Here is a 15,636-nt window from a genome sequence, read left to right on the forward strand (position 1 = left end):
ATTCATATATTTAGTAATATTTATTATTACTAAATAATTAATAGTGATAATAATAATTATATTATACTATGAGTGAAGCGTGATCATAATATATTATTATTATTAATCAGATCTTCCATAGATAATGGATAGAGACCAAATGTTCAAGGCCGATGGGCCAATTGTACATTTTATCATATCGATCAGAGTACTCCGACCAAAGCTACATACCTTTAACAGATTCAAAATCACACACACCAGAAACAGACGGCAACCGGATATGGACAATATTCATGGCTTTCTTTTAACATATTCTCATCAAACTACTTAACTACTTTTCTGTGCTGCAACAAATATTTCCCTAATTTATCTTGTACATATTGAACTTTCTGTATGTATGGAATTCCTATTTACATTTGTTCGTACTTTGTACATCAAATTTGTATGTTCAATATGTCTCATTGAAAAATGTATAGAATATTAACATTATGTATATTATGTTTGCAAATATTCGATACATAATATTTGTAGAATTCTCTAAATATTATGTATCCTATAATAACGAGTTATGCTTCAATGATATAGACTTCAATCAGCACAGCTTATATTGTTTTTAAGTACTTGTTACAACCCAAATTATTCATGGACCTTTGAAATTTAAAGAAAAGAAAAAGAAAGCTGAAGACAACTGATACTCTGCAGAAAAGTCATTTGACTTATTTAAATCTTAGTTATTGATTTTATGGCAGACTTCTCATGGACGGAGCTCATTTAGATCTCACAATAAGTTCTTGATACTAAATTTACCTTCTCTATCAGACAGGCAAACTGAAACTTTTGCTACAGGATGAATATTTTGCTGCTTATAATATTCAATAAATGTGCTCAGAACAGCACAAAACATCCAATGTTAATATCTTTTGACATGGGCATGCCTGTATATGTCAATTGTATAAACTGCATTTCCATACAAAGCACAAAAAATCACATTTATATTTGCTTATAATAAATAAATTATGTAAACCCACTCCCTCTCTACTCTTATTACCCCTCCACCCTTCTCCCATTTAACCACCAAAATAAAAGAAGATATTATCATATCAACTGGCTTGTGTGTGTACTCACATTGTTGATTAAGGAAGATACTCTGATGCACTTAAATATTCAGCATGCTCCTCAAAATACTCTACAAGGCGTTTGAGGAATTTGTCACTGCTCACAGTTTCAGTGTCACAAATAATACAACATTGTCTGCGTGCACGTGTTACAGCCACATTCATTCGCCTGTGGTCATTTAGAAACCCTACCTGCACATGAGAGAAATTTAGGATCTATGGCATATGTGATTGTTGTGTCGCATGCATCTAGATATGTGACGGACAACATTAAGCCTACCTCATGTTTTGAATTAGAGCGGACCATTGAAATTATTATTGCCTCTTTCTCTCGACCTTGAAAGCCATCAACAGTTGAAATCTCTAAATCTTTTAAGCTCTTCTCTTTGTTTCTCATTATCTTTAATATGGAAACCTGTTTTCATGACATCCAAATGACTTGACAGTTAATAAAGAAATCCCAGACAGTATGTATCATAAATACCATAACATCCATGGGTTGAGGGATGACAAATCCATAATGGTAGTCATTGATTTTACTCAACAGTTACAGTTTCCCCCAAGGCAAAATAATCTAGCCATGATTCTTCCTTCTATATTTTACTACACATTATAAAAATCCTAACTATGACTACATAAAAAGGCCTTGATAGTCAGTAAAGAAATCCCAGACAGTATGTATCATAAATAAAATAATCTCCATGGGCTGAGGGATGACAAATACATAATGGTAGTCATTGATTTTACTCAACAGTTACAGTTTCCTCCAAGGAAAAATAATCTAGTGTTGACTCTCCCTTCTATATTTTGCTACACATTATAAAGATCCTAACTACGACTACAATAAATTTGCAAATGCTGGAAAAATAAGCTAACTGATGTCTATATTATATAAAAATGGAAGCACAAACTGTTAGTAGATTGAAACCAGTGACCATCATCTATAAAGCATAACTATGATCCTTGATCAACCTCTATGTAGTGATAAGACAAAGAAAGATCATTTCATTCATTTACCTTAATACATCATCTTATTCTTCTGTAACTATAATTTTAAAAGAATCCAATGGTTTTTTACAGCCAAAGGCTTTATTATCACATAAATTGGAACCTCTGCCCCTTTATCAAACAAACAAAATGAAACAACTATGCAATCAAAACATATAACAAATAGATTTTTCCAACCAATGCTACTCAATTTTTAATCTCAAAAAGCCCATGTTAAAAAAAAGACAAGCACAAGTATGTCTGATAAAAATATCAAAGTACCCTACATACATCTAAAAAATAGGGCATTAATGATTAAGCTGCAATATACAATTCTTTAACCTGTACAGTGAGGGTAAGAGACTATAATGCCACTTATTATCACTAATAACCCCACAAGACATTAGGTCACTTGTATGATGCAATGCACCTCAGATCATTGCTCTCTAGTTAGATTGATCAACAATCTGTTAGCTTATTTCACTCGTTAATACTAGGATGTTCCCAATACCAAGTCAAGTATGACTCTAATATTCTATGCATGTAACACTGGGTTCCACACAGGCAGTTGTGTGTAATGCCTTGATATTCTAGAAGAGTGCATGGCTTCAGTTGCTAACAACCGTTGGCAATCATTGTTTATGACAAGTTTCTATACATATGCAATCCATGTAAACCACAGGATCAATGTGGTGGTCCATGTGATCAGCATGAGGGAGCATCATGTCCTTAACTGCATATTAAAGGATATAAAGATGAATTCAATTCATAAGTGTGTTATTCTAATTAACAGTACCTTGTAGATGTAAACTGATTGTTGTGTAAAGGTAATGAATATATTTATTGAGCCCTGTTACCATAAATTCAAATATGGTTTTTCCAGCATTCTGGGGAGACGCATCCCTGGGATTCTAAAGGGCATAATGAGTGCATGGGTACTTGGAGGGGACAACTCCAATTTCAGGACAGGAGAGCCTACTCCATTTGGTAGATGTCATTTTAAAAAAAAATTGCTTTTCAAGCTAATACTAATAACTGCTAAAACCCCTAAAAGCCTAATGGTTGTTCTCTTGCATCCTGATGATGAATCATGTAGAATGATCCAAAATGTTGATGGTAAAAAAACTGTTACACATTTGAAACCAGAAGTAAGAATTCATTGTTATGGATTGTGGAAATCTGATATCACATAGGGAGAATTGTTGTAATTTCAGAATATTCAAATATTGTTTATACCTGATGAAATTTCAGCTGATTTAGTTTGTTTAAGTTAGTTTCATTTCCATCCCTCCATCCCCTAAATTCAGAAACAAAAAAATTGCATCCTTGGTACTACATCCCCCATCACCATGACCCCCCACAAAAAAAACTGAGGGTCTTTCCAATTAAACCTCATACATGTGCCCGCTTATGATTCAAACATATGTATGAGATTTACTTAGTAGATGTAAGCCTAAAATTACACGAAAAAACAAGAGATCAGTGAGGCTGTAACTTTGTTCTCAAATTTCTGCTTAAAACACAGAACTATAAACATAGAAGCCAGGCAGTCTGTAACAAGCATATGAATACAATAGCGTACAATAGAACAGTTATACAAGTCTCCAATGTTGGTGCCCATCATCTAATGCAAGTTTGTAGGGATTCAAGTGATTCTTGTCTGAAACCAATTTTCCCTATAATAGACATTGTGGATATGAGAACCAAAATGTGATTTTGGATATCGCTGAATTAGGGTTCAGATTCAGACGAGTATTTTACAAATGATGCTGAAAATAGCACAGTTTCAAGAGCTACCACTAAAAATTATACTTCAGTTCTTGGTTGTCATGGTAGTGCCAATAGCTCTTCTAGCCATTCCTCTAGGAGTGCTTAAGCATTCTTAGAATCAGGTTATGGCTGGCATGGATAAAGTAACTGCAAGAATTCAAGATCAAAAACTCAAGGCAACATTTCCTCCCACCTTATTCTTCAGATCTAGCATTGTGGCAACTCAACAACCTCCATGTAAGCATGTTTTCATGATTGATTTCCCTTTAGGTCTTGTCATGTTATTGCATCAACACTTGTGATCACATTCAAAGAGCATTGCATCAATAAGGTATAAGCTTCCAATACTTCTTTTTCAAATCTAGCCTCTGCTACATTACAGCACTTTTTTAAGTATGCATCACTTCAATTTCATGGCTAATTCCAAATCCAGGGATTGACCTTGGAAAAAGCCCCATCGACCCAACAATTTACTCTCTTTCTGCAATTGGGTGATAAGTTATGAAGACATGAATTTGGATTCAGACTGAGGAGACAGAGACCTACATATCAAACTATTGCAGATCTGAAAAACAAGGTCCAGGTCACCTCAAGCAAAATAGTCCCAAACACTTTTGACAAAACTTTTGGGGAACATCTGAGCAGCATTGTGATCCTAGATTTACCAGTTCTATCCGCATCTGGTGCTCTTAGTCTAGGTTGCCTCAAGCAAAATAGTCCACAACAGGTTCCATGTTGCCTCTCACTTTCATAATTGTATTTATTGTCTACATATTTGTTTATAGTTTATTGCAACATTGTACATGCTGAAAACATTCATTTTTCTTTTAGCCCTAGCTCTCACATATTGTCAATATAATTTTCAATTCCCAAACAAGGACTTCTTAATTCATTTTGTTGATGTTTGGTAGCTTCAATTGGATAATCTATGAGACTGAAGTGCAAATATATATATATATATATATATAGTCATGTCTCATGAAGGGACATGTCTTTTCTTGATTCTTTCTCTATATAAATATAAGATCGTTGTCTTCAGAAAATATATACCAAGAAGGCAATACAAGTACATTTGCAGCGATCCAAGAAATCCAACATGGTATCAGAGCAAGGCTGCAAATGAAAATGGTAAATGAAAGAATCTAACTCAACCAAATATTGCAGTATGGAAACAACAAAGCGAGACATCATATTTGAAATATTAATACTCAGAATAATTAACGACATTGGGAGATGTGCAGGCATAAGTGAAGGCAATGCGATGTGTTTTAATTTTCTGTGCAGGTCAGTGCTGAACAGAGATCCTGCAGATGCTGAACCTGCCAGTCTAGGATATTGCCAATTTGGCTAGGTAGATAGTCTTGAGTTGTCATTTATGGAAACATATATTCTATATTAAGTGAGCAGATCATGAAGGTTTGTTTTGAAGAAGTTATCTCTGAAAATTGTCTAAGTATCATAGGGTTTATTTGTTAGCACAGACACAATTTCAATTGGCGCAGTTCATACATGATGTTTTGGCATGTGCGCAGATAACTAGTGATAGTACAAAGTGTCAGGATTCCATACCCAAGTGTGCGAATCTTGATAAGTAGTAGGACAGAGATATGGATGATTTAGTGATAAAAGGTATGTACAAGCAGAACAGGACAGAATTAAGAGAAGAGGTATTTTATGTGAAGGAATTGATTTGTTTAGCAAAACAATTACTTAACTAATTAGGGACGACATCCTAGATGTTAACCATAAGTGAGCAAAGGTCAGACTTGCATTTTGGGATACGTGTGAAGACATGAAGGTCTACAGAATAGAATAACTTGGTATAAAGGAAAGATCTTTGGATGCGAAGTTATGTGATGTTGATGACATTGAAATGCTATTGTTTTGTGATGTGAATTTGATGTTAAGAGCAGTACGAGGCAGTACATGTACAGATTGTATAGTGAGCTACAAAGGTCAAATCAGATATTGAAAAAATCAGCATTGGCAAGAGGTTATTGTATCTATACCTTTTGTGTACTATATATATGTATCATTGTATATTGCACGTTTGGGTAGTGGGCTCGTCTTGCATACATTTTGTAATTGTAATAACAACTCCTAATGGGGTTGAGGCTTCTAACAAGGACTGGGACACTATGCGAATGTAATTGACTTCTAACAAGGTCAATATCTTTCACAAGATACTTTTGATTAGTGGATCATTTTGTGAGTACCATCCCCACCAGGGTTTTCTCTTGGCCGGGGTTTCCCTAGTTAATGAATAATGGTGTTATGAGTTGCATTGCATTACTATTATGTTTACTTTGCAGTTTATTCACATGTGAATGTTTTAAGGTTATAAAAGATATCCATAGTTGGGCAAAAGTTTGTGAAATACTGAATCACACACCCCTCCTCTCTGTATTTTCTATTTTTAACAATTGGTATCACAGCACAGTTACTCAAAAGAGGCCTAATAGCTTGAGTAAGATATCTATGGATATGGATCCATTACAGATGAACTTGGATGATGCTCTTGAGCAACTTGATGTAATCACAAAGGAAAGAGATTCTCTGAAGGACAAATATGAAAATGCAAAATATTACATTTAGAAGCTGAAAGACAAGATTGAATATATCGGATCCAAGAAAGAATCTAATGATCAAATCAAGGATAGTGATGAAGTATCAAGACTTAAGAAGGAAAATGAGACCCTGAAGCATGAGTTTGAGATTACATACCTAAAATTGAGTTTGAGGGATGATAACAAGAAGATTGAATCAAATTTGAGATCTAAGAATGCAAGTCTGAAATCCAAACTTACAAAGGTCACATTTGAACTTGAGACTATGAAGCTGGAATATTTAGAACTTGAGAAGTACAATACCATTGTAAAAGGAGAACTTACACAAACAAAGCAACATCTTAAGAAGTTGTATTCAAGGATTGAAAAGCTTTATGAGCGGATTATGGCATAAAGACTTTCTTATGACAAGACTCGTCTTGGATACTTTGAAGGAGAATCATCTAAGAGATCTAAGGTTACTAAGGAACCAAATCTCATGACCCAACAACCTAAACAACAGCAAGAAGATCTGAACAAGGTTGAGTCAAATCAATCTAAAGATGTACCTAAACAATCTAAACTGCCTAAAGAAGTAAAGAGGCAATTTACTGGAAAATGTTATGCATGCAATGAATTTGGTCATATAAAGGATTGTACAGGTAAGTGTACTAACCCTATTTCTGGTTATTGTTATAATTGTTATGCTTATGGACATAGAGCTAGCGAATGTAGGAAATCTAGATTTAATAATAATATGTATCAAGGAACTAACCCTGCAACTAGTAGATCTGTTGGAGGAACCAATGTTGTAAGGAATTGAATCATGTGTTATAAGTGCAACAACTTTGGACATATTGCTAGAGATTGCAGATTATAGATCAATCAGTTAGGACCTAGATATGGAAACAATGTGATAGCATGTTAGATTTGTAACATGTGACATACAACAACATTTTGTAGGATGAACAACATGAGAAACATGAGAACACCAAACTTTAGAAGGAATATGAATAATGACAAAAGGAATGAGAATAGTAGTAACAGTCAAAAGGAAAATGTGAAAGAACATGTAGAAAACCTTAATAAAACATTTGTTAAAGCCAAGAGTCCAGCAAGTTCACACATTTGGGTAGAAAAAAAGTCAAGTGAAACACTTGGAAATAAGTTGAAATCGGTAATAGCTGCAAACCAACCTTTATCAATCTAAGCAATCATTTCATTAGATTATAATAAGGGAAATGACATCAGAAAATTATTTGAACCCTTAGAGAAAGAATTAAGGTTTGTGCAGTTAATATGAGGTAGATATGGATGCAAGGAAGCTATATCCAAGTGTGTATAAGGTTCTAAGTTGATATGTGAGCCTGCAAAGACAAACAAGTTATTTTGTTAATAAGAATAGCTTTTTGAGGTTTGTGTACTTACACATTTGATGCAAAAGTTAATTGGAAAAGATTTAAAGGTTGAAATTGATCAAAAGCCCTAAATTCATGAAATAAAGGTATTTACGATCTTGTGCAGTTAATTTGTGAAGTAAGGTTAAGTGTTTGAACAATTGAAATGGAAGAACCAATGATTCATAATGTTGAGGATATCCCAAAACCTAAGATTAAGCTAAACCCTATTCCACCATTAAAGGATGACCCTGCAACCACTTTTTCACAAACCCTTGATGAAGTGTTGTATTTAAAAAGACATTGGAAGCTATACACGTAAATTTGAGACAATTGGAGAGACTAACATTTCAAGCGAATTTGACAAGGTTTACAAACAAGACATGTCATTCAAGGAAAAATTTCAAGACTTAGGTCAAAATGATGTAGTAAAGTATATGTTTTACCTTGAATTTGACAATGAAGACTAGACAAAAATAATTGTAAGCAGACTTCATGATGAAAAGTTTTGGATAGGAGACAATGTAGTTGACATTTTAGCTAACTTAATCCATGAGGTAACTAGTTTGAGCAATGAGGGATCTATTCCACTAAATGAGAAAAATGTAAAGAAATCTGTAACTGAGACCACACAATCAACTCATAATGGCAGAGGCATAGGCATAAGCAAGATAAAGCAGGATGATGTAGGGTTTGTTAGCAAGATTATTGCAACCAAGTTATGTTCAAGCTCTAGGAATGATGAACTAGTAGCTGGATTTGTACATGCCTCATATAAGCTATGTGTTGAGAGAACCGAGGTTAACTTGTTTGAGATTCTAAGAATTCAATTGATAGATAATTTGGAGAGAATTAAGAAGACAAGAAATGGACAGTTTATATTCCAATCTTTGATTACTTAAATGTTTTTCCATCTGTTGAAAAGATTTCCATTCATGCTCCTTGCTGATTGGAACAATAACAAATGCACTATGGAAAAGATCACAGACCTGTATACGAGGCATCCTAGTACTTATTCTGAAAACATTTCAGATAGAGATGAAGCAAATATTCAGAATTCCCCCTACCATTGTGAGAAAGTATAAAGATGAGATATGCTCTATGGTTGACACTGATTTGACATACATGGAGGCAGTTACATCTAGGGTTCTATATGTTGGCCCTCTTGGTTATGAGATAACTGAAGAAGAAATTGAAGGGTATGCACAAACAATTCTTAAATCAGAATCAGATCCTGATAGTGCAAGGTTTGGAACTTGTGAGGAGAATATGCAGATGGTTTATCAAGCTAAGCTTGAGAAATCTATAAGGAAGAAGGTAGACAGTACAATGAAGAAGATTATGGAAGAAGCACATATGACCCGACCCGACAAGAGTTTGCAGCAATAAGACAGACAGTATTAGGGATGAAACAAATTGGACAAGAAAACATTTTGTTTGTTCCACCATTAGCACTAGAGTCTGGATCTGCTATGGGAGTCACAGTTGCAGAACCATCAGCCAAAGCATCTACTACTCCATATGCAGCAGTTGCAAAAGTACCACGATCTGTTCCATCACAATCAGTTCATCCTAGGGAAGAAGATTTCAGTATAATAAAAGTTCAATCATCTACATCTGAAGGTACAAAAAGATCCGTAAGGTTGATGGAAGTAAAACAAGAACCAATAGAAGCCACCAGACCTAAGAGAGTGAAAGAAATGGCTACTGGATCAGGTAAGAAACAGAAAGTCATAGCTAAGTATGAAGGTAGAAAGATGAGAGGTCAGGTTGTCACTCCTGAAGCTACACAGCAAAAACAAGAAGAAGAGGGAAGCAGCAAAAAGAAAGCTACTTGGAAGCCTAGAGTTGAGAATCTAAATGACTCTATATTGATGAAGGAAACCTTAAGAAGTTGAAACAATTCTACGACAGGTATGTGATTTATAAGCAACGAAATTTGGATGTAACAGTGATTCAGTATATGATAAATTTTAAGAAACCACTTCTTACTAATCATTGTGAGCTACCTAAAGAGCAATATGAAAGACTGAATGAAGAAAGGTTACGGTCGAAGAAAGAATAAGAGAACTTGAGAGAAGAAGAAATAAGAAGATGTTTCACTATGAAGATAATGCACAGATAGAAAGAATAATGCATTTGCTAAATCCATATGTGCAAGATAAAATGAGGGTAATAAGAATTATGGGAGGATTGAAAGATGAAGTTATTAGAGATACTGAAATGCTTATAGATCAGATTCTGAATGATCCTATCTGCAGAGCTTACGTAGAAGAGACTAAAAAGGAAATTGCAGAACCTTCAAGAACAACAGAGACACATATATCTATGGCTACAGAGATTGGTCAAAAAGAGGAAGCGAGCACAGTGATAGGGGGAGCAGCAGAATCTCCAGTCCCTACCACTTCAGCAGCAGCAAAAGAAGATATTGAGATGAAAGATGCAGAAGGTACAAAAGCAACAGAGATGACATCATCAGAGGCACCTCAGATAACAATTAGTACAGACACAATGAATATTGATGGCACCAATATTACTGTTGATGCATCAGAAGATCCTTTTAAGGATTATGGCCCTCGTGTTGACAATTTAGTAGGATATACGAGCTTTGATGAATACAAGAAGGATGAGGAAGAAGTAAAAAAGGAAAAGAAAAGAAGAATGAGAAGGAGGATCTGGCTACATTGGCAGATCAACGTAAAAATGTTGATAAGAAGTTCCAAGCTTGTTGGAAGATAATTACTCCTGAAACCTCTTTATGTGTACCACAACTGAAACATACAGATATAGAGAAGGAAACTTCTATTAATCAGCAAGTAGAGGAATCAGAACAGCAAATGGATACTACTGATGATCAACCCTTGCAACAATCAGTTTATGATAGTCAGATTGTTACAAAGACACAATTGATCCCTCCAGTCAAGGACACAGGCAGAGATACACCTAGTTCATCTAAATCACCATTAGAGTCTTTGATTGCACGCATGATGAGTGGAACACCACTGGCAGCAACAGAAGACCCTGAAATAGAAATGCTCAATCAGTTGTCTGCATTGGCCACCAGTAGAATTGTTGAGAAGAGCAAAGGGATAAAAGGAACTCAAAAGATTCTTGAGAAGATGGCTGGAAAAATGGAGAGCCTGATGAATATTCAGATCAGTAAGGGTAACCCTCAAAAGAAGCCAGCAAAAGTTTTAGATGAAATTGATAATCACTATAAGACTATGATTGAAGCAGCTACAGTTAAAGCTCAAGCTGAGCATGATGCAAACATGTTTAAAAAGGTATGCCAAAATGTCAAAAATGACTTAGCTAACCTAGACACTTCCATTAAAGAATTGAGATGTGTACATGAAGGACAATAACTTTATGAGAAATGTGCTTCGTCACATAACTATCTTCGGACCTTCATCACCAAGATCAAAGAAAAGGAAAATGAGCTAAAAGATATGGTAAAAGAAATAATGAATGTAGATTCTCAAGTGATCAACTTGGTACAGAGAATCAGCAAAATATGGGATGAGCACAGATTGTTGGAAGAATCTAAGGACCAGATACTGCAAAGATTTTCTTTATTGAGAGAACATCTGAAATTGAAGATAGATACAGTTCAGAAACAGTTGGATGATTGCTTGAAGGAAAAAATATCATATGAAAATTTTACTTATCCAGACTTCCAAGCACCAGAGTTGGCATCCTATGGACTGAGCACACTCATCATAGTCTCAGATTCAGTCAAACGTGCATGGAATAAGGGTTTGGTCAGCTTAAAAAGCAGTTTTGCTGATTGTATTCCATAGCTAAATAACTCATCAATATGAAGAATGAAGGTAGATTCAAATTTTAACTTGTATATACTTTTGACTCACCTTTGTCATTGATGTCAAAGGAGGAGTTGTTGTATGGAAAATTGTATATTGTATAAGGAGATACAAGGTAGACTATAATTGAAGGGAGAGTAGTATGCATATTGTAATTAGGAGATATAAGGATGTAAAGATAGTATGAATAGAAAATGATCCACATTTTCAAATTTTGTAATGAACATGTGAAAAACTTCACAAATTTTGAATTTTGAGCTTTTGAGACTTAGGCAATTTTCTCATATGTTGCCATCAATGTCAAAGGAGGAGATTGTTGGCAATTTGGCTAGGTAGATAGTCTAGAGTTGTCATTTATGGAAACATATATTCTATATTAAGTAAGCAGATCATGAAGTTTTGTTTTAAATAAGTTATTTATGAAAATTGTCTAAGTATCACAGAGTTCATCTGTCAGCACAGACAGTTTCGATTAGCGCAGTTCACACACAAATTTTTGGCACATGCACTAATACCCAATGAAAGTACAGTGCTAGGATTCTGTACCCAAGTGCACGAGTCTTGAAGAGCAGTACTAATAGATATATGGATGATTTAGCGACAACAGGTATGCACAGGTAGAACAAGACGAAGTTAAGAGCAGAGGTATTCTATGTTAAGGAATTGTTTTGTTTAGCAAAACAATTACTTAACTAATTAGGGACGACATCCTAGATGTTAACCCTAAGTGAACAAAGGTCACTTTTGCATTTTGGGACACGTGAAACATGAAGGCCAACGGAACATTAGAACTTGGTATAAAGGAAAGATCTTTGGATTCAAAGTTGTGTGATGTTGATGACATTGAGATGTTATTGTTTTGTGATGCGACTTTGATGTTAAGAGCAGTAAGAGGTAGTACATGTGAAGATTGTACAGTGAGCTACTAAGGTCAAATCATATAATGAAGATGTCGACATTGGCAAGAGGTTATTGTATCTATATCTTGTATGTATTGTATATATGTATCATTGTATATTGCATGTTTGGGAAGTGGGCTCATCTTGCATACATTTTGTAATTGTAATAAAAACTCCTAATAGGGTTGAGGCTTTTAACAAGGCCTACTCCTCTAACAAGGACCGGGACACTATATGGATGTAATAGACTCCTAACAGGGTCAATATCTTTCACAAGATACTTTTGATTAGCGGATCATTCTGTGGGTACCATCCTCACTTGGGTTTTCCCTTGGCCAAGGTTTCCCTAGTTAACAAATAATGGTATTATGAGTTGCATTGTTTCACTATGATGTTTACTTTTTAGTTTATTCACATGTGCATGTTTTAAGATTATAAACGATATCCATAGTTGGGCAAAAGTTTGTGAAATACTGATTCACACCCTCCCCGCTTCCCCTCCGCCCTCTCTTAGTATTTCCTATTTCTAACATAGAAATGAATGGGCCATCTTATGTTCAGAAGTGAACTGGGCACCAACACACTCCTATTGCAAGCATAGGCATGCTTCCCAAGATTTCAGAGGAGGTCAAAATCCATGCAAGTCCCTCTCCCACTATTGCTTGTGTGTGGAGATTGCAAACAAGTCTGAATTTCTTCTGGACATATGACAAAGAGACATTGGAGGCAATGGAGCAGCAATTTGGCCTAAACCAAGATGAAGCATGTCATAATTTGGTGTTCAAAATTTGCTTCAATGCCTTTAGAGGAATGTTCTTATCTTTCCCAACCTCATATAATACATTATGGTGACAGGTAAGCAATTGCACACATATCTAATAGATTAGGTGAGATTTTTTATTAATGAAAATATAGGGTTGAACATAAGAGTACTAGAGAGCATGGCACTAGTGTACAGGGAAGAATTTTGTGGTGATAATATCAAGGCCGCTAGAGACACATTTGGTAAAGGCATATTTCCATTTAATAATAAACGTTTTTAGTTTCTCTTTAAGACACTCGTGTGGTTACCACAAAAGTGGTGGAGGTGATTTTGCAAGCCACGTTATGAAGTGGTACCTGATTCTCAGAAGGTAAATATGTTATTTAAATATAATGATATGTGAGATTTAAATTCTTTTGATATTATCATCAAATAATATGTTCAAAATATAGGTTAAATGTTTATACTGAGAATTGAATATGTGTATATATGTTCAAAGCATATATTTAAATTAGATTTTATCTATATTTTATTGAAATGATCTTATATAATTATGCAAAACTATTTATTATCCTTGAGTATTAAAGTATTCTCTCCCTTATTTCTACGTCCTATAAGAGCTAGATGTGCATTGATCTTTTCCTCTAGGCATGTTGCTACAAGAAAAGGGAGATTGACTGGAAGTCTGAAAATTCTGGATGAAGAGCTCAGATGATTTATATTTAGAGGGAGTCTAACACTTCTTCAAAAGTAAAGGAGCTCAAAAGATTGATATTTTGAGGGGAGTCTAACACATCCCTCTGAAGGAGCGGATAGAGGATATGTTTTAGTTGATCTTTGAAGATCTTGATCATATCAAAATAAGAGGGAGTTTTTGACTTCATGTAAACTTTTGATATCATGTGTGTGACTGCATGATTTAATGGACCTACCCTTTGTGTACATCATGTCGAAGTGACAACTTCCAAATGATTATCACTTGTATTTGTAGAAGTTATTGAAAAGTGACGATCTTACAATAACTTAATTTTCTATTATGATGGATATTTAATGATATCTATGTAGATCATGATAGATTATACTTTGCATGGTAGATGTTCATACGGTACACATTATGAGAATGCGTGTGCACATACCTTATAAACATTTTGAGTATACTATGAATGTTATGCAAATTGATGTTCTCGAGGCCATTACACAGAATACTTGGTGAATATCACATGACTTGATGTTCTAGAGGCCATTACTCACAATACTTGGTGAATATCTTGCATCTTGACACTTTGGAAGGTCATTACTCAAAGAGTATTTGGTAAATATCATATGTTGACATTTTGGAAGACCAATACTCATGATATCAGGCGTGATATCAAACCTTATTTGAGAATTTAGTGAATATCATGTGTTGATATTTTGGAAGACCAACACTCATGATATCAAATGTGATATCAAACCTTATTTGAGAGCTTAGTGGATATCATGTGTTGATATTTTGGAAGACCAATAATCATGATATCAAATATGATATCAAAATGGTGGATATCTTCTAATCAAATATATCTTTAAAATTTATCCTCCCTAGCTAAGAGGGATTGTTGATGTTTGGTAGCTTCAGTTGGAAAATCTATGAGACTAAAGTGCAGCTATATATTATTTATATTATATATATATGAGATATAATATATATTATTATGTGAGGTATTATAATATTTATATATAATCATTAGAGAAATTATTACAATGATTAATATGTGTGTGCGTGTGTGTATATATATGTTAATGAATAGTCATGTCCCATGGAGGGACATGACTATTCTTGATTCTTTCTCTATATAAATATAAGATCCTTGTCCTTGGAAAGTATATACCAAGAAGGCAATACAACTACATTTGTAGCGATCCGACAAATTCAATACATTTTGTGCCCTATCTCTTAAGTCAATTGGATTACTCTCCTTTGGCATAATTATTGTGGAAATGGGTTTTGTTTTCTAGTTTGCGTGCATTAGCTAGTTAACCCTATTTCCCTATAGTACACATATACATATACATATATCTTCTCGCAAGCTTCGTAGGCACCAACCCACAAGGAATACTAATCCTCTTGTCACCAGACACTGATCTATAGTACTAAGAAACACCATGAAATTGTTGGTTTGGCAATCGATTCTTGTTTCCTGATATTTTGAACCGGATAACCAAATTGGTGATTTCATCGCCATGAATTGAATGAATCGCCGATTCAGCGATTCATGCAAAAAATTGTTAAAATTACCTTCTTGAATCACAAAAAATTGGCTGCGCAGGTAGACAAAAAGTCGTCATATTTTAATAAAAACACATCTTTTTTTAATGTTTT

At 34.6% G+C, this 15,636-nt stretch overlaps 1 protein-coding gene across 3 annotated transcripts in view; it reads right to left on the reverse strand.

Annotated features, from left to right (window-relative positions):
• Window positions 1-676: 676 nt before the first annotated feature.
• The window catches only part of LOC149562541 (DNA-binding protein), a 173,859-nt gene continuing 158,899 nt past the window's right edge, over window positions 677-15,636 (reverse strand). Inside the window, exons 14-16 of one of the 3 annotated variants that reach the window (XM_089826022.1) lie at window positions 1,375-1,509; window positions 1,105-1,286; window positions 677-936 (exon numbers count right to left, since the gene is read on the reverse strand). In XM_089826022.1, the coding sequence (XP_089682148.1) occupies window positions 1,113-1,286; window positions 1,375-1,509 (309 nt within the window). In that variant the 3' untranslated portion in view covers window positions 677-936; window positions 1,105-1,112. Of the gene's footprint in view, window positions 1,287-1,374; window positions 1,510-15,636 lie in introns of all 3 variants that reach the window. The other 2 variants (XM_089826021.1, XM_089826024.1) reach the window with 2 other exon arrangements.

This window comes from Cupressus sempervirens, chromosome 4 (assembly GCF_028749045.1).
Source record: "Cupressus sempervirens isolate cs-2001-9-10 chromosome 4, ASM2874904v1, whole genome shotgun sequence".
NCBI lineage: Eukaryota > Viridiplantae > Streptophyta > Pinopsida > Cupressales > Cupressaceae > Cupressus > Cupressus sempervirens.